The 25,912-nt window shown below is 39.3% G+C and overlaps 1 protein-coding gene across 1 annotated transcript; it reads left to right on the forward strand.

The window, feature by feature from the left end:
- Positions 1 to 25,459, forward strand: LOC139949497 (lysophospholipid acyltransferase 2-like). The gene is made up of 12 exons (XM_071947863.1): positions 1 to 94; positions 2,651 to 2,796; positions 5,686 to 5,856; positions 7,735 to 7,790; positions 8,315 to 8,369; positions 9,369 to 9,546; positions 9,974 to 10,064; positions 11,411 to 11,509; positions 12,693 to 12,796; positions 13,509 to 13,706; positions 14,343 to 14,494; positions 17,341 to 25,459. Exons 1-12 carry the CDS (start codon positions 2 to 4, stop codon positions 17,552 to 17,554), a joined length of 1,557 nt encoding a protein of 518 aa, XP_071803964.1. The 5' UTR covers position 1; the 3' UTR covers positions 17,555 to 25,459.
- The last annotated feature ends 453 nt before the right edge of the window (positions 25,460 to 25,912 follow it).

Raw genomic sequence — 25,912 nt, forward strand, 5'->3', positions numbered from 1 at the left:
CATGTTTTTATGTAGCACTCTGTTGTCGTCCAACATGGAAGTGCCAAACCCAATCGCATATGTAGCTACAAAGCTTGGTGTCAGGGTAGAAGAGGTGAGTTTATTTGTGTTTTATCGAAGACAGACAACAGTGTAGTACAGTCAGGTACATTTTACGCTCCGGAGTTTTGGTTCTTGTCGCGTACCAGTCGAAGTAATTTTGACTTGTTGCGGGTGTCCAGTTTCCGGACATCCATACAAATAAAACATTGGTTCAACTTACAAGTGGGAGCGTTCATGTTTACAAATACTATGTTGTTATTTTTTACACAGCTAATAACAGTAGTGTGTACGTATATCTACGTACTTCTACATCCTCTTTATAATAGAATATGATGGGACTGATGTACTTACTAATGTATTCTTGTGTTTGGCTGTGGTGGAAACACAAACAGAAATCTATATAATGACCGTCGCTTTCACTTTCAGTCTGAAGTTTTTGTTTACTTCAATACAATTCAATGGAAGTTGTTGTTTTGTTCAGCAAGTGGGAAACATGTCATATCCAACCAACAGTCGTGGGATGTTACTTCAGTTTAGTACAGCTTTACAGGATTTTTAAACTAACCGGAACCGTTGATTCGTTTCTTGTCAATCGTAATATTTTAGCTACTTTTTACGCCACTGTGGTTGATAGTGTTTGGTCATACTGCTTGGTCTGTTGGGGTGGAAATGCACGTGGGATTGCAAAGGATCGCATAAATAGAATCATAAGAGCAGCAGGAAGGATTCTTGGGGAGTCGCAGCCGCTTGTTGACACAGCATATGGGGATCTGCTGGCTGGCAAGCTAAATATGCTACTGAATGATGCTAACCATCCGCTTCAATTTTTTCATGATGCGCTTGCCAGCCAGCTGATCCCAAGATCTGGTCTTATGTGAGTGCCATATTCTGCGACAAACCGCTACCCATCCTCCTTTATCCCGCAGGCAATAACACACCACAATCTCAATTTTAAACGATAGTTATTAATTATCGCCCAGTCTCCAGTATTTTTCTTATCTCAATTTTACTAACGATAATTATAAATTTATCGCCCAGTCTCCAGTATTTTCTTATCGCTTTTTAGTGGTTTTTCTTGTAATTGTATTTTTATATAGCCTTTGTCTGTTTAAAAAAAAATGTTTTTAATGTGTAAATGTTTTTACTGTATGCGAGCATTTGAATTACCCTCTTTGGGATCTAATAAAGATTATTGTATTGTATTGTATTGTATTGTAACCTGCCACCACTTTTTCATTCGCTTTGAAATAAAATAGTATCTTATTTTACCCATCAAACAAGGGTTTATTAAAAAGCCTAGTTGCTCAAATAAGATGTTCCTGTTTTGTAAAATAAATGAGTTAAGAAGTTATGGCAGGATACGGAAAGTTTTCCAATGTTGGATTTTAATTTCCTTTCAAAACAAAATTCTGAGAAATTGGTTGCTACTGACTGGCAGTAAGTTGGTTTTGCAAATAATATTGGCTGTTGATTGATGTACACGGACTGGGTACTTATATCTTAGCATGGTTTCACGAAGTGGCACTGAACATAACACCATTTACCGATTTGTGTGGACTTAAAAGTTTTACTGTGATGAACGTCTTCATAGTCACAAGATGGGAACCGGACCTATTGTGAAACCCCTCTAAAATATTCTTGGGCACAAGTGGAAAGTAAATGTCTTTGACAGTTAAACACATGAAACAAGTTTTACTAAGAAGAATTTTTTTTTGGATGAAAAAAAAGAGAGGAAAACTTGCTGGAATCTGCCCTCACCCCCACCCCCCCCCCCCAATAAAAACACTGACAACCTTGGCTAAACATTGCACTACCTTACCAGCGTTTTACAAAGCGATTATGGCTGTGCTCTTGATCAAGTTTCATGACTGGGATTCGAACACACACTCTGCTGCTGACAATACCATAGCTTGGTTCCGACCGATGAACTAGACCGCTCGGGCAGATGGTCATAAAACGCCACTTGGAGTAATTTAGACAATATTTGTCAAGATTATTGAATAATCTCAACAACATTAAATTCACATGACATCGAGCTTTCTCAACTCTGAAGAGATTAAACAAAACAGTTCTCATTAATAAAATTGTGTTTGAAAACATTTACTGGAGCAGGACTTGAAACAATGGCGTCCGAATAATTGTACCGATGCTCTACCAACTGAGCTATCCAGCCCTACATGATGTATGTTGGTGGTTTTTCTTGTGGTTTATTCAGCTTTGGTATTCTTCCTACTTTAGTCCGTTTCCGATTATTTTCACGAGAAAAAAATCGAAGAAGTGTTTTTTTAAAATAGGTCATTCTTTGCACTAAACAAAATTTCCTACTTTTTTTAAAGGTCAAAATATCATGCCTTAGGAGTGTTAGTTACCAACAACAAAACTATGCTAATACATTTTTTCTAAGTACACGTATTTGTTCTTATATATCAGGTCATCTTTGTATTTTGCCAGTGAACTGCCAAACTTTGTACAGTGCTCAACAAAATGGTCGCCGCTTAAACTTGCCCTCTATGTTGATCTCCCTTTTGGTTAATCAGGCTACACGCACCCAAAATTTCCATATTTTGTTATTTTCTAACAATGTCCTTGTTTTGTTCTTATATTTCAGGTAAACTTTGTATTTTGCCAGTGCACTGCCTTAATTTATTCCTATCTCTTCCGATGGTACCTGAACCCAAGATGGGTTTCCCCAACCTCCCGTCACCTTGCACAAATCCTTCTAGGCTTATCACTGGCCTGTGTGTCTTTTGGATGGTAAGTAGCACAAGAACACTACATGATTTTCTTTACTCGGGCATGCAACGTTTCTGCGGAATTCCGCGTTTTTGTTTTTTTGTAACTGTTTTTTTTTTTTTTTTTTTCCTGATTTTTTTTTTTTTAGCCAAATATATGCCTGGCATTAACAGTGTACAACTACAATCATGTAAAATAAGCCTAGTACATGCTAACAATGCACCTAAGAGCATAATAAACCTCAACATTTTCTAGGGTACCATTGTGGGTATCAAGTCCTTGGTGTATCGGCTGCCTCGCTCCGCACTTGCGTTGTGCCTTTGAAAATGTTCCTCTTTTTTTTTCAACGGGCAGTTGCATGCCTGTTTACTTCACCACGGATTGATGGGTGAAGCTTAGTAGCATACACCAAGTGAGGATACTGGGGTCGATTTCACAAAGAACTTTGGACTAGTCCTAACTTGGACTAGTCCTAGGAGATATTAAAAACTTAAGGACAGGTAACTTGCCGTAACTTGAGATAGGATTAGTCTTTACTCTTAGGGAAATCCACAGGTCTTTGAAAATTAGCAAAAGTTTAATCATCACGGTGACGTCTGCACAGGCAATGCTCAGCGGCTACAATTTGTTTGTTTTGGTATTTGTTTGTTTCCATTGTTTGTCATTTTGATTTGCGCTGTGAAGTTGTTGTTTGTAGATCATGCGCATGTGATCCACCTCTAAAAGGAGTCTGTAGGTTGTGTCTTCCTGTCCAGTGGTGGATTTCACTAGTTAAGACTAGTCTTTTCTATGTTGAGCTGGTTACATTAGGACTAAGCCTTTTTAAAGGCAGTGGACACTATTGGTAATTACTCAAAACAATTATTGGCATAAAACCTTTCTTGGTGACGAGTAATGGGGAGAGGTTGATGGTATAAAACATTGTGAGAAACGGCTCCCTCTGAAGTGCCATAGTTTTCGAGAAAGAAGTAATTTTCCACGAATTTGATTTCGAGACCTCAAGTTTAAAACTTGAGGTCTCGAAATCAACCATCTAAACGCACACAACTTCGTGTGACAATGGTGTTTTTTTCTTTCATTATTATCTCGCAAGTTTGACGACCAATTGAGCTCAAATTTTCACAGGTTTGTTATTTTATGTATGTTGAGATACACCAACCGTGAAGGCTAGACTTGGAGAATTACCAATAGTGTCCACTGCCTTTAATATATGGCGGACACATTGCTACAACACTACAAGGTTTGGGTAAATTTGTGTGTATACACCCAAACCAAACAGTGCACTCCAATCACGTCCGCCATACCTCAAAAAGGCTTATTGAGAAAGGGTTGTGCCTTCGTGCGTGGCAAAATCCATTGTCCATTTTCTTTCCAGAGCTTGTACAAACATTTGTTTAAACAATGGTTGTAGCTAGAATAGATGTTAAAATTGCATCGGGATAAAGAACATTATTTTTGGTTTTTACCCATGCACCGATGTGTGTTAGCACTGTATACATTTACTCAATACTTTCCCCGAGTCTTGTGAAAAAATTTGAATCACATCTTGATCTTATCCGAGTAATGTATGCCTGTGATTACACACATCGGTGTATAAAAAATAATGGGTGAAACCCTAATTAATATTCTTATCCCGATGCAAATTTAACATAAACCTATATTTTTTACCTGGTGCAGTTAATAATAATATTTTTTTTTGTTACTCCAACTGTGTGTGCTTTGATGTCAAAATGAATTCTATTGATTTGATTGATTGATTGATTGATTGATTGAAGCAACTCTCTTGAATTAGAAGAAAAAATTACAGTCACATTACCAGAGACACTTTAAAAAATGAGTCAACAGTGTGTTTGATTGATTCATTGAACAAACACACTCCTTTCATTTTGTCTACTCTGTGTGCAGCAATACATACATGTAGGCCCCTAAGTATTTGTTTAAAAGATTATGTTGACGTAGCAGAGCTTTAATTAAATACTTAGTCAACGTTTAACTACAAAAGCAGGAAGTTTGATCATACATGCGTGCAGTTGAGTTAAAGGCAGGGTATACTTTTGTAAATTGTCAAAGACCAGTATCCTCACTTGGTGTATCCCAACACGCGTACAATATCAAACCTGTGAACATTTGGGCTCAATTGGTCGTCAATTGCAAGAAAATAATGTCAGAAAAACTCCCTTGCTGCATGGATTTGTATGCTTTATAAGTATTGTCCTGTAAGGTTTTGTAGACATGGTAGAGCTTGAAGTATGAGACAAATTATTTTACATCACTGTGTACATTTAAAGCCATTATACACTTTCGGTACAGAATTTTTTCTTTTTTTTAATAATTCTCGATAGCGAGAATTACGGATTTACTATAAACACATGTCATGACACGGCGAAACATGGGGAAACAAGGGTGGGTTTTCCCATAATTTTCTCCCGACTCCGATGACCGATTGAGCCTAAATTTTCACAGATTTGTTATTTTATATATAAGTTGTGGTACACGATGTGTGGGCCTTGGACAACACTGTTTACCGAAAGTGTCCTCTGGCTTTGATGGTTTGCACATGATGTACAATATGCAGCCAATCAAACCAGGAACATTGGGGTGAACCCCTTCTCTTTTCGACAAGTGAATTACACAAGAGGCGGGTTCAACAACTATACGTCCCTACAAAGGACGCAGCAATATATGGCTACACATGTAAGTGTCTTGCTTGTAGACACACATCTCCTGACCAGGATTCGAACCCGTTCAGTGCTTCAGGATTCAGTGCTCTTAACCACTCGGCCACGACACTTCCACTTGGCCACGAACTTAATCCTTGTTCCATTGTACCAATAACCCTTAACAGAACTAAGCTGAACTAAATAAAAGCTTGACAATTGATTGCTCTTTACTTATTTTTCTTTCTTGCAGGGGTGTTTTTCATATACTTTTAGGAGCTGGCGTGGCCTACTTGATGATACTTTTCTTTAACCCCAAAATGATGCAGTATTACGTTTTGGTATTTACTATTTTGCATCTGTCTTGGGTTCATCTCTACATGCAAGTGAGGAATGCTGGGGTCGGTAATCTTGACTACATAGGGTGAGTAGAATTGAAAGGATGGAGGGATGTGTCTTTTAAAAGTTTTTATAATTACATGCTTCACCCACGTGGCACGATTGGCTTGTGCGTAAAGCGCTCGCCTCTCACCAAGGTGACCCCGGTTTGATTCCTGGTCGGGGCTATACATGTACATGTATGTGAGTTGAGTTGTGCGTTGGTTCTCTGCTGTGCCACGAGGGTTTTCCAGACTATCCGGTTTTCCTCCCTTAAGAAAAATCAAACACTTTCGATCTTGGCTGTGCTCCGTGGTCATAATGGGTTGATGTTTCTGGCAGCTGAGTGCGCCCTTGCATGCCTGCTTCTCGAACACGTTGTACCCGCATCCTTCTCAATTCACCTCTTAGCTGCGAGTAAGGATGATTAGCCCCCCAAATTATTTTTATTATTAAACAAACAGCCAATAAAGGATGGATATTACAGTTTTCAAACAGCTGCAGTCCACTTAGGAAACATAAAAAATATAACGAGTCTCTTACATGTACCTCACGTTAAACATGGTAAAAATGTTTTTTTCTCCTGAATGCTTCAAGCCAAATTTCTGAAATACGTGGGGTCAAACTAGCCCGCGCGACAAAGGAATCGTGACGTCAGTGGCGGCTATTTGGTGTGGAAATGCCAAAGCTGGAGAACTGTGTTCAAAACCAATAGGGGATAATTGTCACTGGCGTCCAGGGTCATTATAATAGATAGGGGGCCTAAGCTGTTTTTGACTCTTGGCTGAAAAAGCCTCGCGGCCAGGTGCATTTTTGACTCGAATTATTTATTACTAAATGCAAATTTTGAGAGTAAAATGGTTATTAACCGGTATCTGCGATGTCTATTTGGCCATACAAAGGTAATTGTTGACATACATTGAGATCATCCTTTATTGGTTCTTTAAAGTCTTATCCCAAGGATGACACAATGTTGGTTAAGTGTCTTGCTTAAGGACACAAGTGTCACGACCAGGACTCAAACCTACCCTCTGCTGATTGGAAATACCAGAGCTTGATATTAGTTCTGTTCTTTTTACCCTGGCACCGATGTGATTTATCTCTGTATAGGCCTACTCGCTACTTTTTTAAAGTTCTGTGAAAAAAGCATATACATGTAGCCATATTACGCAGGCAGGATTGGAACCCATGATCTTTGCAATTCTACAGCAGTGTCTTACTAACTAGATCATCGAGATTGCCTGGGGGCATAGCATGGTGAGGTACATGTATCAATGTATATCTGGTTTGCGGTAACACCATGTGTACATGTACATCTACTTTGCTGTATACATGTAGGCCTATAGATAATTCTATTGAGAACTTGTTCGCTATGTTTGCTACTACCGTGGAGTAGATTTCAGAAATTAGGGAGACTCTAATCATTTTGTAGAGGACTATCCTGCTTGTTAAACTTAATAAGCAGGATTTTTCTACTACATGTACTTGGGCCCAGTTTCATAGAGCTGCTAAGCACACAAATTTGCTTAGCATGAAATTTCTTCCTTGATAAAAATATGCTTACAAAACCAAATTTTCATTTGTTGCATATTGCTTGTAACTGATGTTCAGCTGTTAATTGCTTATCCTGAAAACAGGTGGAAATTTAGTTGGTAATCCTGTTTTTATCAGGGAAGAAATTTAATGCTCAGCAATTTTTTGTGCTTAGCAGCTCTATGAAATTGGTCTATGAAATTTGTAAAAAGATCTACATGTATGTATCTACCCTGGATCTACCCTGGATTGTCTAGAAGTTCCCTGGATCTACCAAGCAAAGTAGCTAGTTGATATGTTGAGACCAACTCATTGCCCTTTCCAACATGACTTTCTAAGCCTGATTCTGGTTGAACTGAGTGGTGATTATTTGTTTGGTGTATCTTTGCAGGCCGTTGATGATTCTTACAGTGAAGCTCAGTGCTCTTGCTTTCAGCATACACGATGGTAAGTTGGTTTAGGTGCAAGTTCATCAGGTACAGCATTTTGGTTCAAGCGTATGCTCCACTCAATTTTCTTTGTCCATACCCAGACTGTTTAAAATCTACCCGGTCGATCTATTAGTTGATTTTTCCTACAAATGGGTGGAACGAAACTAGCAAAACTTTCACACTCTTGGAACACAATTATTTGGACATTAATTACTAACATGTCTTTACCTTTTTCCAGTCACACTTTCATTAGGCCCTTCTTCCAGGGACATGGCTAATGTAAACTCTGGACGCAGGCAACAATTCGCCAAGCCATTTTGCACAGCAAATTATTTAAACTAAAAAGTTGTTTTTGTACACACTGAATGCCAAGTGGTTAAGTGGTTAAATGTCTGAACCCCAATCAAGGTTTATTCCTGGTGTTTGTTCATGTTGTATGTTTAGCATTGAATGATTTCAATGTTGTTTGCTTTCTATGAAATTTTATAAATGTTACACAATTTAGTTGATAAGTTTCCATTTGCTGCTTGTTTTTTTTAGGCTTTACAAAAGATGAGGCTAGCTTGACTAAGCTACAGAAAGAATTGGTTGTCAGGTACGTCAAAGCTTTTGCAGATTACTGAAAAAAAGAATAATAATTATATTTTGTATATAACTTTGGGTTGAACTTTAAGCTACATGTTGATTGACTGGCACCCATAAACAAAAGATTTGTACAGGTTTTTATTTTATGCACATGTTGAGATACACCAAGTGAGAAGACTGGTCTTTAAAGGCAGTGGACACTATTGGTAATTGTCAAAGACTAGCCTTCACAGTTGGTGTATCTCATGCATAACATAACAAACCTGTGAAAATTTGAGCTCAATCGGTCATCGAACTTGCGAAATAATAGTGAAAGAAAAAAACACCCTTGTCCCACGAAGTTGTGTGTGTTTAGATGGTTGATTTCGAGACCTCAAGTTCTAAATCTGAAGTCTCTAAATCAGATTCGTGGAAAATTACTTCTTTCGCAAAAACTATGTCACTTCAGAGGGAGCCGTTTCTCACAATGTGTTATACCATCAACCTCTCCATTACTCATCACCAAGAAAGGTTTTATGCTTCTAACTATTTTGAGTAATTGCCAATAGTGTCCACTGCCTTTAACAATTACCAAAGGTGTCCAGTGTCTTTGAATGATAATATTATAAACCATGTGCAATTTGATAACCGATTTGGAACAAAGTTATTGAGCTGAATGGACCATATTTTTGACCGCATGAAGGCACTTTCAATCACATCTTGGGGTAGGCCTATGTTCATTCATACCCAAAACAGTTATTAAACACTGGAACACCTAATCCATCATGCACAATAAGACCTTTAAAGGAGCCGTTATAATCCACCTCTAACATGTCTAAAGCAACTACCCCGCAACAAAAGTGACAGAACGCCTATTAGAACTGTGCAGGACAAAAACGCGTATACCCCTGGAAGTGATAAAATTACTATTGAGAGCGCCCTCACACGGTCAAAATACGGCCCATTGCCGGCTCTCCTGTGAGACTTCAAACTACCTTTGATTTCTCTGCCGGTTTCTTCCCTCCTTCAGGAGATATCCCAGATTCCTTGAGTTTTGGAGCTACATCTTCTGCCCCCAGGGCCTCCTGGTCGGCCCCGTCTGTTACTTCAGCAGCTACATCGATTTCATCGAGGGCAAAAACTTTTCACGCAAAGTCAAAGATGAAAACGGAGAGGAGAAGATCATTTTTGATGAGCCGTCCTCAAAGGTAAGAAGCAAGCATTTTCTTTTGCTAATATAACAATGATAATAATAACAAAACCACATTTATTGTGCGCATTTAACCATAAAATGTTCTAAAGGGCATTGACAAAAGTCTACAACAGCATAAAAATCAGCATAATCGAAAGAAAACAGCAGAAAGTTAAAAAATGACAATTTTACACATGAAATAACAAATTAGCCAAGTGCTTGTTTAAAAAGTAAAGTATTACAGTAAGCTTAGCCTTAAAAACTGGAAGAGTTGTATTACTTGAATATCTGATGGTAAAGCATTCCAATGTGTCAGTGCAGCTTGAGTAATTATTCCACTGTTATAAAATGTACTATTCCACTTGAGCTACTATTACTGTTTGTAGAGTATTTATTCCAGCTGGTGGGATTTAATAATGTTCATATCTGTTGTTATTTTTCAGTGGGCTGTTACTACAAAGCTTCTTTTCACTGTTTTTTGCTGCATCGTGCTTGTAAAAGTTGCACCCAAATACCCCATCATGGCAAATGTCTGTAAGTTATCACTGTTTATTAAACATCAAGTTACAAAACATGTTAATGATATACATGTTGCACCATGTTATGGTTTGCATAGTGCTTTGACGCAACATGCTGCCGATCAAACCACAAATGCCAATAGTTGCACTGGGTTCTTGTGAATGCATTTGTGACCCCTCTGACTGTATTCAAGATTGACACGGCTGTTCAGTTGTTAGCTTTTCGGTATTTTTTTTTACACTCATGAATCTGTTGACGAAGATAAGTACGATGTGATGAGATTTTCGTCTAAGGATCTTACGAACTGAAAGCCCGCGAAAATGAGATCGCTGGAGGGCGCTATTTGGAGGTATTACGTAAGAGAGTGAAAATAAATAAAAAATAGACTGCAGGCGTATGTTCATGACCGTCACACATTCAAAACGCAATGGACAAATGGCTTTACGTCCCATCAGAAGGACGTAGCAATAATGGTTAAAATTAATACATGTAGGGCTGTATACATGTAGCTCAGCAGAGTCATGAGAGTGTGGGTTTGAGTCCCTTTCGTGACACTTGTGTCCTTCAGCAAGACACCTAACCATTGCTCCGCCCGTCTGATGGGACGTTAAACCATTGGTCCTGTGTGTTGTTTCATGCACGTAAAATAACTCAGTGCACTTATTGAAAGGAGAAGGGGTTGGCCCCGTTGTTCCTGGTTTTATTGGCTGCATATAAACTATAACATGATCTTTAAAGGAATGGGTCTCATACTTCAAACTGTGGCTCCACATACCTAACAGGACAAAATACTAAGCGCTTTGATACACCCCTAGGGATGTGATAAAGTGCTATAAAATAATCTAAATAAATAATAAATAATAACAACTCATACAACAACTTATATAGCTCATTTCACAATAACCGTATCAATGCGCTTTACATTAGTGCCCTGGTCGTAGGGCCAATAACATCCCTTTTCTAATGTTTCTCAGCTCCCTTGGGAGTATACAACCTGGGCAACAGTTTATATCGCTCCAAAGGCTTTTCATTCACAATATCAACCTCTACCCTCGCAGGTTCACATTTGGGTGAAGAGAAGCAATTATAGTAAAGTATCTTGCTCAAGGACACAAGTGTCATGATCGGGATTCGAACCCACACTCTGGTGACTTAGCACCAGAACTTGAATTTGATGCTCTTAACCACTCGGCCATGACACTCTACTACATTAGTAGTAGAAGTTGGTAGAGTCTCTGATTCGAGTATGAGTTCAATTTTTTTCATTTAAAATTTACCAAGTCAGTTCCCCATGTGGTGTATAATAATTATATGATACATACAAAAATTGAATACATTTCGTTTTTGTTCTATTTCCACAGCTGATGAAGTCCTAAACAGTTCTTTTCTGTACAGGTTCGGCTATCTCCTCCTGTCTATTGAAGTCGCCAAATCAAAATATTTTACTGCGTGGGTCTGGGGTAAGATTTTAGTCTGTATACATGTATTGTGTCCGTTTTCACAAAGAGATGGTCTCGTCGAAATGTGGTAACCACTTCACATCTGGTTTCAATTTCATAAACTGATAAAGCCTTTAAGCACAAACAAACTTTCTAAGCACAGGACAATATTGCTTAGCAGAAATTGGTTACCAACCAAAATTACTTTAAGTTTCACTGTTGTGACTAGTGCTTCACTCAAATTTTGCTTAGCAGAGAAAAGTGATGAGCAGTGTTTTATGCTTTTAAACAGCTTTATGAAATTGGCCCCTGGGCACAATTTTTAATGGCTCTGCTTTTCATGAAGGAAATAATTGGCGCTTATGAAAGCAGGGAATTTGGCGTTTATGTCATGTGTACATCACGGGTTAGCAGGAGATTTTTGCTTGTGCATGTGTGTACTCCATGTTACTAGGTATTCTTTGATTCTATGTTACGAGGCATTTTTTCCTTTACACAGCTAGCGCAAGAATTTGGCGCTTGCCCTGTAAGCAAAGAATGGTGAACGCAAGGGCAGAATTTGGCGATAAGCAGAGCCATGAAATTGAGGCCGGAAATGACGGATGACTTGTATTCTAAAATGTTTACAAACTGGCTTACTTGCACGCTTAATAGACCTTAATGAATAACCCTTTTGATGCTATGAAAGTCGCCGTATTGTAGGGAAAACCATATGCGCGTCCAAATGCATACATCAATGAAGCGCGCAGCGTTCCAAGATTGATTTCTACGGCACATATATGCATACACACACACACAGACGTCATGTTGTAGGGCAGATATTTGAACGGTGACGTCATATTCAATACGATCTATACAGGTTTTCTCATTAGCCAGTTTTTTTTTCATTAACCCAATTCAAGTGTTATTATTAATAAGGCCTGAAAAGTGTTTTAAAGCCTTCACCATGCGTACATTGTAAATGTAGGCTAGCCCTTGTACAGGTGTTATACACGATAAAATGTTCCTAGAACCAAGTATCATCACTACCAATCACTGACTAGACTTCCAAACGAGTCGTTCTGGTGAGTACATCACTGCGCAATGCTAGTCCACCACAGGTCAACCAATGCATTGGAACTTGCTCTTGCTGGTCCAGTGAATGATTCAAGCACTGCTTGAACCAAGACTAATCTTCTCCGTGTATTTTAATTTTTTTTTTCAGCGGATGCTATAAACAATGCAGCAGGATTGGGGTTCAGCGGCTATGACAAGAATGGTCATCCGACGTGGGCAGGGATAACGAATGTCGACATTGTCAAGTTTCAGGTGGGGTGTTTTTTGTTAACCAGACAATTAATAATAATAAGAATAATATCAAAGTCTTAAATGGCGCATGTATCTACCAACGAGGTACTCAAGGCGCTTAGTATTATACATTTCTACAGAAGGATAGGTTATTGAAGTTATGAATTCGTCTGAGACCCAAATATGTAGCACCTTGTTCTGTTGTTAGGGTTTACAAGGTGCTAATGCGCATTTAGCAGCCACAGCCAGAAACACCAGGGCGAATCCCTTCTCTTTAGCAATAAAGTGCACTATAATGGTCTATTCATCGTGGAAAAGCTCCATTTATGATTTTCTTTCAGAGCTTGGCCACAAAAACATAGAAAGATCGTTTTGATGACAAAGTGTGTTTACAGTAAACAACTTGGGTCATTAAACTAATGGATAATTTACCTGGGTGGATTTCTCAAGTTTTGACTAGTCTTACTGTATCTCGAGCTAGGACAAGTTACTCGTCCTCAACTAGGACTAGGTCTAAGTTAGGACAAGTCCCAAATCTTTGTGAAATCGAACCCTGGTGCAGTCAGCAGCCCTACTAGTTTGTGCATGATCCAATTCAGTCCCCTGTTTGGAAAAGGAATAACATGGAGATAACAGGTGTGAGTTGCCAGACGAAAAATTACATTTTATTCTCGCCTATCTCTTTAATGGCGCTTTCCAGTAATGTTAATTGAAGACCTTTGACCTTTTGCAGACCGCCACAAGCTTGAAGATGTTGATTGACAACTGGAACATCCGTAGCGCCAAGTGGCTGAAGTTTGTGTGCTACGACCGTGTCCCGTTCAGCAAGCGCTTCTTTACATTTCTCCTGTCTGCCATTTGGCATGGGTTCTACCCAGGTTACTTTGCGACTTTCATCTCGGCCCCCCTTTTTGTTTCTGCCTCCTTTAAAGTGAGTAAAAATAATTACAATCGATTTTTATATAGCGTTTCATCACAGAGCGTATCAAAGGGGTTATGACATTATTACCCCTGGTCACGGGGCTATATATTTCATTCCTTAAACCATCTCATCTCCCAAGGGAGTATACAGCCAGTGCTGCGAGTTACCGCGCTCCAAGCTAATCATCCATATGAACCATCTCTGCCCTCACAGGTACCCATTTTACCCCTGGGTGGAGAGAAGCTTATGGTACGTGTAAGTGTCTTGCTCAAGGACACAAGTGTCATGACCGGGATTCAAACCCACATCCGGATGACTTAACCACCAGAAATTGAGCCACGATACCCACAAGTAATAAAATGTTACAAAGAGAGTTTATGTTTGAAGAAGTGAATTGCCATATAAAAATTACAATCGGTTACATGTACAGCTTTTCCAACAATGTTATCCCTGGTCACTGGGCCATCTAGAATTGCCAAGGTCGTGGGTTCGAGTCCCACCCGAGTAACATGTCTGTGATTTGTTTTCACAGAAGTTGGAAAGTACTGAGTATACAGTGCCTGCATACATTGGTGTACATGGTGTAAGGGTAAAACCAAATAAAAATCCCTGATGCAAATGTTACATTTATTAAATGTTTTGCAGGTTCGTTATTTGGTCAGACCTTATTTCTTATCATCAACGCAGCTGAAATTATTCTATGATGTCATCACGTGGGCGTGTACCTATATATCTCTGGCCTACGTCATCGTGCCCTTCTCATTTCTCAAACTGGACCTCACCCTGAAATATTTCAAGTAAGTTTTTTCATACTTTGCTGTCCATTTTAACATCAGGACCCAATTTCTTAGAGTTGCTTTTAGCAGTAAATATTGCTTTTTAAACAATGTTCTGCTTAGCTAATGCTTTTAACAATTTTCTCCTTGAAGGCACTGGACACCTTTGGTAATTGTCAAAGACCAGTCTTCTCACTTGGTGTATCTCAACATATGCACAAACAAACAAACCTGTGAAATTGTGAACTCAATTTGTTGTCAAAGTTGCGAGATAATAATGGAAGAAAAAAATACCCTTGTCACTTGAAGTTGTGTGATTTCAGATGCTTGATTTCAGGACCTCAAAATCGAACTCTGAGGTCTCGAAATTAAATTTGTGGAAAATTACTTCTTTCTCGAAAACTTACTTCAGAGGGAGCCATTTCTCACAATGTTTTATCAACAACTCTCCATTGCTTGTTACCAAGTAAGTTTTTTTGCAAACAATTATTTTGAGTAATTACCGATAGTGTCCACTGCCTTTAAGTATCGTTTGAAGCTTTGCATGGGTTGGATAAATTGGTAGAAACTATAAATAAATAGTAAACTTGCAGGTACAACCTAGTGTTAATTTCTCTATTGGGTGTGTTGGCTCTGAGATGGGCCGATGTGGATGACCAGCTCTTTTCAGAGCCAACACTCCCCACAATAGATGGTTACACATGGTTGTACCTGCAAGTTTACTATTTATTTATAGTTTCTTCCTATTTTCTGCTTAACAGAAATGAGCAGGATACCAGTCAATGGTCAATGTGACATGGTATTTTGGCTGGTAGCCCTGTTCTGGTAAGCATTATTTTGTTGTGCTTAGCTTTTGTTGTGCATTAAACTGTTTAAAGCATTGAAGAAACTGAATCACACATACCTAAAAATTACTATAGTTGGGACCAGCTTGGTCAGCAAGTTTTGAATACATGCAAGACTAGCCTGAACATCTGACGTCACACTTTGAGGCTCGTGAATAACGCCAGAGACCGGCCTCCAAACCGGCGTGTACATTCACCTTTGACCTACATTCATTTCGCATAGAGATACGCAGTCAAATTCTACACTGACATTACTTGCATATGTACATGTACAACGACATGTATGTATGCACTGTATTCATAATACCACATACGGGGACACATGCAGACGACTGTAAGTAAACTTTCCATATCTGTGTCTTGATTGGTCGTCCCAGGTGGCCTCAGACCAATCAAAACAAACCCAGATACAGTAGCTTTTAGTCACTGCATTTACATGTATCCAATGATATCATTGTATCCAATGGAATCACTGGATCTGAGTAGCAGGTACCTGTCTTTATCCTTGTGGATAAAGACGGCCCAGTCTAATGCGAGACTTCCACAATAATTTTGGACTTTTGGGATGCTACATGTAGGTGGCAGCAGACCTACTATGTAAATCCATTGTTCTTGGTAATGTTTGCATGCTTAGAACAATGAAACCAATAAAAATTCACTTGGTAAGTCTGCTGCCACCTAGCGTTCTAAAGTCTCTCATTCCAGGAATTCCTCAATGCTCTCACTACTAATTATTAACCCCACACTGGCATCATTCAATTCAATTCAATGTTTTGTTTTCCATACAATGAAAATTCGCTCTGTTGAATATGCTCGCAACCGTAAACATAATTTTAAAATGAGAAAATAAAAAATTAGGGTGTTAGTACAACATTGTTGACACTAATAACAACTTAAAACTGTATTTACACTAGTGCATATCAAGAAATCTTGAAAGACAATAACAAGAAGTAAGAAGATAAATACATAATACTGCTACAGTAAAGATACGATTATGTAGAATGTGTTATCAAAGAATTTAAATGTCTTTTGGTTCTGCACTTCAGACTTCTCAGCCTCCTACGTACAAGACCTCATCTTAGACCTCATCTCCTCATACAATTGCCGAAATGGATGTGTGTCATTAATTGAAATTTACTGAGCATTAATTAAAATTTGTTTATGACAGTTATGTCTTCTTCCCTACCAAAGATCTTACTGGCCTGTTTAGCAACTCTCTAAATTTGTACTAAGTCCTCCTTTTTACAAATGTACCGCAACTCCAAACTATGACATAGTGCTACATGTATGTTACAATGGGTGCATTTGGTTAGCCTCCTTGTGTCGACCCCGATGTGCTCATTCGGGTGAACCCCTAACAAGAGCTAATCAAACGATCACACTTGCCCTCTCGTGGTGACGTCATGCACCTCGGGGCCAACCCATAGTGACCCATTCCACAAGCAGGGCACTTTCGGCTGACCCAGGTGAGCCCCTGGAATGAGAAAATGTGTCTTCACTTCATGAAACACTGCAGATAATATTAATAATAACCAGTTTTTATATAGCGCTGTTCACACCCGAAGGGCATCTCAAAGCGCTTCCACATTAATATAGAGATACATGTACAAATAAGCAGATTACAAATACAATGTAGGCAGCTTCAAACTAGCCTTAACAGAGACTTACATTTTGTAAAACAGTGTAAAGAACTAGCCTGGCGAATTTGCACAGGAAGACAATTCCAAAGAAGTGGCTGTTGAGATGTTCGTAAAGTCCCAGTCCTGGAATAATGGTGATAGGGCAAGCAAGATATATTGTGGTGAGAATGCAGGTTTTGCCCAGCCCCACTGGTCTCATCCAAGACTGTTGGGATTGGCTCTGATGTGCGCATGATGGCACCGTCCATAACACATGCAGTTGAGTTGAATGGTTTCAAAGTGTGGTCAACTCCCAGACTCCCTACAAATAGTGTCCAAGTGTTAGAGGGTTAAGAAGTGAGAGGGTTAAGTTGTGCTGTTCTATGATGTGTTTCTCCTGCAGCTCCGTCTACTGGTGTTTGCACATCTTGTGTCTTTTGATCCTCTTCACGTTTCCCTCCAAGCCGAAGCCGGGAAAACATAAACCTGGCGAGAAGACCGACCAGAACGGCTTAAGCACCCCCCATCAAGGTGACTACGCCCACACTAATGGAGCACCCAGCATCCGTGATGTGGTGTCGGACACTCAGGGTACGGAGGGCAGGAAAGAGAGGTGAAGTTACGACCTGATTGGTCAGGATTTTTAATTTTCAGATAACCTTGTCCCCATGGTGACCGATAACACTCTTTCCTTCATCCCCGGCTTTCAAACATATTGTATGGTGATGAATGTACAATGTAATTAATGAAAAAGGTAGAAGGTTGATGGTAAGAGTGTTTTGTATGAATATATTGTAGTCCTGAATTCACTGTATGCAGTCGTAAAATAAACGGTGAAATGCAATAGCGCCATGTCAGAGTATCAAAGCAGTTTAGGAGGTTCCACTTGTGGCTGTGCGATCTGGTGCGATGGACTCAAGTTCTGTTATTTACAGAATGTGTGGTCAGTCACCACACCTGTGTCCTTGAGCAAGGTACTTTACCATAGTTGCTTCTCTCCAGCTAGGTGTGCAAATGGGTACCAGCGAGAGCTAGGGAGTAACCTGTGAAGGACTGACATTCTGTCCAGGGGAAATAGAATTATTCTTAGTCGACCAGCCTGATGAGCCATATTGGCTTGGGCAAACATGTACTTTACTTTACTTACTTGTTTTAAAAACCTTCCACAGTGAATTTACGAACCTTGGGAAGGTAATAACATTCATTTACGCAGGCCTAAAAAAAATTCTTTGAGAGGGCAAGGCCATTTTCATGTTGCAAAGGGCACATTGGAAAGTCTCAAAAGTCTAAGGTAAATTTTTAAAGGGGCGCCAAGGCCAAAACCAGGGGCTGTGGCTTCTGTGTCATTCCTAGGCCTATGCAGTGAAAGAAAGTGTATTTGTTGTTACAGCGTTCTCCCTTAACACTGGTCTGCTGGCCAAATGCCAGTTAAAGACAGTAGACACTATTGGTAATTGTCAAAGACCAGTCTTCTCACTTGGTGTATCTCATCATACATAAAATAACAAACCTGTGAAAATTTGAGCTCAATCGGTCATCGAAGTTGTGAGATAATGAAAGAAAAAACTACCCTTGTCACACAAAGTTGTGTGCATTTAGATGGTTGATTTTGAGACCTCAAGTTCTAAATCTGAGGTCTCGAAATCAAATTCATGAAAAATTACTTCTTTCTCGAAAACTATGGCACTTCAGAGGGAGCCGTTTCTCACAATATTTTATACTATCAACCTCTCCCCATTACTCGTCACCAAGAAAGGTTTCATGCTAATAATTATTTTGAGTAATTACCAAACACTGCCTTTAAAACACCTGTACATGTAGATCAGTCAAAATACACTACAAGTGGTCCAGCTGGCTAGCTCAGTGTTGAAAAGCATTCCTATGTTCTAAGGACTTTTAAAAAAGCTGCTGGAGAAGTGAAATAGCAAGCTTACTGGTCTTCCTAACTTAAAATTAATCTTGGGACTTAAGACGAGTTTAGTTCTGTAACCATAAACGTTAGGACGCAGTAAACCCATCCTAAGTTAGGACGAGATACTCGTCTGAACTCGAGTAAGGATATAGCAGTTGGTGAAATCGGCTGCTGCTGGCTAGTCTCTGAATAGGTTCAGGGCAATCCCTTTGTTACTTTGCTACACTGACATGACGTGACGTCTAAACTTGGACCGTTCACTGAGAGTATTTTTACAAATTATTTGATTGCAATTGACAGGTTTGCAAATTGTAATTAACCATGGAGCAAGGTTAGAATTGCAGAGTGCCAACATTTTATATTAATGTTCTGACCTGAGTTCAAAGGTGACGACTTGGGTCAGGGGTCAATTTTTTAAGAGGGTGATAGAGATTCAACCTTTCAATTTGTTGTTTTCCTTCTTGTAAATAATGGTGTGTAAACTTCTTGAGAATGTACTCGTCGAAAACCTTGGGTTTATATTTTTTATTTAAGTAGATAATTCTGTAATTGTACATTTGGTTACTGGTGTAAAATGCAGGAAGAAAGTCGCGTTGGAGCTAACAGAAGCAACTTGTTGAGATTGCCATAAAGAGTTTCATCAGGGTTCAATTTTATTGCTCTGCTTACTGTGTTGGATGCTTACAAACGCAGGAATTTCACGCTTACGTCAAGCATATTTCATGGGTTAGCAGTGAATTATTGCTTTTGTGTGTGTGTGCCTACTCCACATTATTAGGCATTATTCGCTTACACAGCAAGTGCAGAAACTTGGCGCTTGCACAGTAAGTGGTGACCGTAAGTGCAGAATTCGACAGTAAGAAGAGCCTTGAAGTTCGGCCAAGGTCGCTAACAATTCATTAATTGTTTTATTTTGGCAAGACCGCAATATCAAAAGGATCAGGAAACACCTTGTACTGGGGACAGTTTCGCTAGTGGATATCCAGCTTTTTTAAAGTGACTGATGCTCGGTAGTTGATGTAATTTTGGCCAGGAAAACTGGCGGGATGTGGTGGGTTTTCTTGAAGCCTGTGGTCGGCGTGATCAGTGGACGTGGTGGATTGTAAATGTGACTGAGATTATAGACCTCCTTGTTACTGCTCATGATTGTTGTTCCCTTTCTCCTTTTCTGTATGGTTTTACTTGATGTGTGCTGACTTGATGAGATACTGTAGGTTCCTTTAAAATCGTTAAGTAAGTTTGTCGGATGGAATGTGGGTCAATAGACCGATCCATTAGGCTCCGCCCACGGCGCATGTGTGAGCAAGAACACGTGAGTCTCTTCAATGCGATCTGCACAACTCTGTTGCGAGCACCAAGCATACGCGCATGCATGTCAAACTTTATTTGTTAGACTTTTGGAAGCGCAATGGGTTGTGATTGGTGAACCTACGATTTACGACATACGATTTTCTTGCGCCTGCAACATTCCGTCGACAACGCGCAGAAAAAATATGCTCAGGTCGCAGCAATTGAGAAATCATGCCCTTGCGATTGGTTCTCGACTGTCGGAATCACATCGTACGAGTTGAAATTGTTCTACTCTTGCGACTGTAAATTTTTTCGAGCGGCGACTGTTTCAGATTGTCTTAAAAACATCGCAGGTACACTCAGGTTGCCGATGGTCTTAGCTCATGCGCAGTGTGACCCTGAAAAGTCAGTCGCCAACTGTTTTTTTTTTTACGCAAGGTCGACCTGAGGCCGGCTTAATGGATTGGTCTATTCATCACATGGTTCTATGTGGACGCTTGGGAAAACTCTGGAGAGTGACATGAGAAGTAAACAGTCCGTGCTCAGAGGGTGAGAAGTTTTAGACCTAGATCTGAATTCAGACTTTCATGTCTGCCTTTTGTAAAACAAAATTGCTGTTACTTTCTTTACACCATGTACATGTATAGGGTCCAATCTAGTTACACTTCAAGGATGGTCAGTACTGAATTGAAAATGAACGCTATGGGTCTTCCTATGATGTTGAGTGCCTTTATAACGTGCATGTACATGTACACGTTGCAATTTGTAATTATTGTATTTTTTGGGGTTGATCAGCTATTTTGTTTTTCTTGAGCTATTTGTTATTAATCAGGAGGATTTTACTGTTAATCTTTTGTAACTTATTGAGGTGCCTTGATTTGTTATAGTTCTGTTTGAATAAGGTCAGGATTTATGAGCAGTGTTGAGTGACCCAAATGTTTGATGTCTCGGCAACCAATCATGAGAGGTGTTTTATTTCTTTGAAAATTTGCAGAAAACAATGAATTTGATTGAGTGAATTGTAGCATTTGAGCTTTCATGCCAAACAACTCTGCTTGGTTTTCAACACTGGAAAGGTCTATACAGACCTTCAGGTCTCGGTCTCGGACTACACTGGTCTCTACTACAGCACTATTACATGCAGGTCTATCGAGTCCCTACTACAATACTACATGTAGTTCGCACATGTCATAATCATATTGGAGTCTGAGTCTTATGTAGCACACATATCCACCAGTGATCAAGGCGTTTGAGCAAAGAGAGACTTTTTAAAAGACAGGTTTTGAAGTTTCCATAAAAGACCGATGTACATGTATGTACATGTCAAGCTGAAAGGCCTAAATGCTTTGTTATTTGAAAGGGCGAGGGTACCAAGGCATTTTCTCATTGGTAAAGAGCAGCCTATGAGGAAGTTGTAAATTTCTACTGGAGCATTTCAAGGGCACCAGGGCAATGACCAGGGGGCATGGAGGCAGTCGCCTTCGGTGCCTCTGTGATTTATCAGGCCTGAGCTGGTCATTATCATCAGTCGTCTGCACAGCAGGCAGACACAAGCTTTTCCCAATCTCTCCTGTCTTGTGCCAGTCTCCGAAACTGAAGCGGCAAGAGCATAACATCCTGTGACACTAATCTTGCACTCTGTGTATAGTAGGCCCTGACAACCTTGTTTGTACTGGCCATGAGACGGGGAGTAGAGGGCATAGATATTGAGAGGCGCATTATAGCAGGCTTCTGCTATCTGACTCTTACAAGAAGAAGTATAATTTTTTGCCGACTCGATTTTGTCATATATATTTTTCAAATAATGATAGGCAAGGTTTTACTTGTTCAGTGGTCAAAAAGCGGATTGTTGGGAGAGGATTAAGAACTACAAGCTTCCTTGGTGGTGATACATGTAATAATTAAATTAAAACTAAAAATACAGACAAATATCTTTCCCCACATGCTAGGTTTACACTTGTGAGATTGATTTAAATCTATATTTATTATACAACAAATGCATGAAGTGTTTTGTAAATGCATGTGAAATCTCAATGGTAAATACATGTATAGTAACTATTGACACCTTATATGGGAATTCTACCCCATAACAAAATAAGCATGAACTGTAAACCAAACAGTTTTCCTCTCATGAGGGGTTACTTCTATGAGAAAAGCTCAAATTCTGTATTTGGAACATTGCAAAGGGCACCACAGCAAAAGCACAGGGCACCACAGCAAAAGCACAGGGCACCATGGCAACAGAGCCTCCCTATGAAATATGCTTAATTCACGCATGCACGACCCTATATTGGTTGGCAAATAAGATAGGGATGTGCACTAAGCAGACGCACAATCGCGTCTGTGCCACACAGCCATTAGCCGCATATAAACCAGTGCGATGGTCCCTAACTTTGCCATCCAAAATAATAGTGCGCATGCCCTATGTGCAATAACAATACATGTTTTATAGGAAGGGTCTTTTGTTGTGGGTGCCTTTGTGTATCTTGATGCCTGAACTTTATGCGAATCTGTTTTTAATAAGTAATCGTGATAGTAATTATTCAGTACCTAATATTAATCCTGAAATGTTTGACGATTTATTGTGTAGATAATAGTATTAATGGGAGTAATAGTGTGAGGTTTAGCAGCTGCGAGGGTTTTCTTCTCATGGTTTTTAAGCTATGGACAGAGTAGGAACTCCATCCAATCAAAGGCTTTAGTTGTCAGGGGGAAAGTAACGTTCAATTTAAGTTTCTTTATTTTTGCAAAAAACGTTACATACTAAACACACGCATACATTAACACCAGTACAAATTGTCAATAGACCCCTTAAACTTTTCTTTCAACCGGCCAACGTTCCACAGCACCTTTGAGTGAAGGTTTTTACGTTTTATCGAACCTTATAATAATAAATAAATAGTCATAGTTCTGTAGTACGGCTGCATATAGTTTTGACTGGTCAGCCGGACCACTTGGCAAGGTGTTTCAGCTGGTCCACCGCCGTTTCCACTGGCATTTGGCCAGGGAACCACCGCTAAAGTGGAACCCTGACTAACTAGCAATAGTCACACGCAGTGACTTACTCTACAAAATAGCCTACCTTAAGTTAAAGGCAGTGGACACTATTATATTGGTAATTACTCAAAACAATTATTAGCATAAACCTTACTTGGTAACAAGTAATGGGGAGGCTGTTGATACTATAAAACATTGTGGGAAACAGCTCCCTCTGAAATAACGTAGTTTTCGAGAAAGAAGTAATTTTCCACGAATGTGATTTTGAGACCTCAGAATTAGATTACCCCATCAAAGCAGACTAAACCTTGTTCAACTTTAGTTTGAGTTATTTTATAAGGTAACTTTGGATCTGAGTACACAACAGACTATTTTATACGCAATGCAGGTACATGTACATGTACATGAAACATGCATCTCAAAAACATTAATTTTCTATGACATTTTTTCTTAAGAAATCTGATTTCAGATTAATTTTATATTTATAAATAAAGCTATATTTTAAAGAATGATATTTGTAATTGAAGAAAAATCATGTGAAATTAAGGTTCTGAACTTTGAAATTGTTAATAATTATTAATTTTGTTTATGATTATATGTGCACACTGCGATTATGATGGCTCGATGATTGCATTTCAACTTGTTGCCATGGTAATAAGTGAATATCCAGGATTGACCACTGTAAAGGCGATGGATACATGTGGCTTTTTAGAAAACCTTGATTTAGTCTCCCGGCTTTGTTTGAAGACAGAAACTTCATGCAAATTTCAACACATGTACATGTTACTTTGCATCTGGGGTTTTAATTTTGTTTGTTTACCCTGTACCTGTGCTGGATTTGAACCCATGCCCTTTTCATTGCTAGAGCAGATGTCTGACCACTAGACCACGGAGCTAGCTCGATGGCTAGAGGCAGTTCCAATCCTATGTGCAAAATAAACAATGCTTTAAAACTTATGACAAACCCAGAAAGGGAGCCCAAGCCAAGGTTTGTGAAAAGTTTAGGTAAAACTATGTAGAACTTACTCAATATTGTTATGTCTAGAAGCTACCTTACATTTTGTTAGATTAGACAAGTGATAAGCTGTATTCGAATTGGTGACTACAGCTTTTACTACGGCTATGACGGTTGCTAAGGGTGTTGCTAAGGACGTTGCTAAGGACGTCCTACATCTCAATGCATGATGACGCGGAAATCTAGCCGTAGTTGTAGCTGTAGCCGCCAATTTGGACATGGCCTTACACTTCAGCAATCTTTGTCTTGTTCCCTGTGTTATGCAATAGCAATCATGAACACTAATTTCAACAGTGAAGGGGGGCCAGACTTTTTTTTCTTCCAGTATCAAGCCGTGTCCACACCCCTAGCAACAGTAAAAGCTGTAGCTGAAATCTGCAAGGATACGGCCGCAGTTTGAGAATAATGAATATGAGTAAATTTACAAGTGACTCGGTAGTATAAGACTACTTTAGTGATGATTTTTCTGTTATATGATTTTTTCTGTTCTTAGCATTTTAGCTTAATGAACTGGCCGATTTCATAAAGCATAAAAACTTGTTAAGCACAGACAGCTGTTGTTTACTCTGTTTTCACTGGTGCCCCAGCAAATAAGTTTGCTAAGCAGTATTTTCATTTGGAAGCTTTTTGAAATTTGGCTTACTGTGTATGCGCAAAAAATAGTTGAGCGCAACAAAATTGTGCCCATACTGTCATAATATGGTCATCAGTCAAAGTGACATTTCTCAATCTGTGGCTAGTATCCTGCTATTGTTTGCTTAGCAGAAATTTGTTATGCAATATGTTATGCTTAAGCCAGCTCAATGGAAATTGGCCTTAACATGGTGGTGGGATAATTAAGACACTGTTAAATTGCAAACACATGCACCAGCTTTTTCAAGTTACTTTTATTGCACTTCCTTTGTTTCAAACCATCAAACTCTAAATTCATTGCAGTTAGCACAGTTTATTGTGGACTTGTAGACCTTTATCACGATGTGGTCACCTTGATTTCACTCCATTACAACTCGTGTAACCAAACAGAGGCTGAAGGAAATAAAAGTCTGGTGCCATGCGCAATGGATGTAAGCATTCATTACTGTTAGTGGAAACGGGGAATGTGACCAAGATGGTGACATTGTGATAAAGGTCTATAGTACATTGTATGTTTGTAAATCATTTATAAAGTTATTAGATCTGTTGTGATTCCATTGATAATGAGATTTAAATAAACTATTTTATTACATTGCTTGATTAAAAAATGCTTGGAATAATCTGATAAGGAGGTGCAACACATTAAACTGTAGTTGTTTAAATCTGTTAAACTTATTTGACTGTTTATGTCGGTTTTCTTTGGTGTGTCATGGCTGAGAGGTCAAGCGCACTGGACTCGAGCTCTGGTGTTTGTGATCAGCAGAGTGTGGGTTCGAGTTCGGGTTGTCACACTTGTGTCCTTATGCAAGACACTTTAACCAATTTTGCTTCGTCCTTCAGATGGGACACAAAGCCATTATTTGATTGTTTATGTTGGTTTTCTTTGGTGTGTCGTGGCTGATGAGAGGTCAAGCGCACTGGACTCGAGCTCTGGTGTTTGTGATCAGCAGAGTGTGGGTTCGAGTTCGGGTTGTAACACTTGTGTCCTTACGCAAGACACTTTAACCAATGTTGCTTCGTCCTTCAGATGGGACACAAAGCCATTATTTGATTGTTTATGTTGGTTTTCTTTGGTGTGTCGTGGCTGAGAGGTCAAGCGCACTGGACTCGAGCTCTGGTGTTTGTGAT

The sequence above is a fragment of the Asterias amurensis genome, chromosome 17, assembly GCF_032118995.1.
Source record: "Asterias amurensis chromosome 17, ASM3211899v1".
Classification (NCBI taxonomy): Eukaryota; Metazoa; Echinodermata; class Asteroidea; order Forcipulatida; family Asteriidae; genus Asterias; species Asterias amurensis.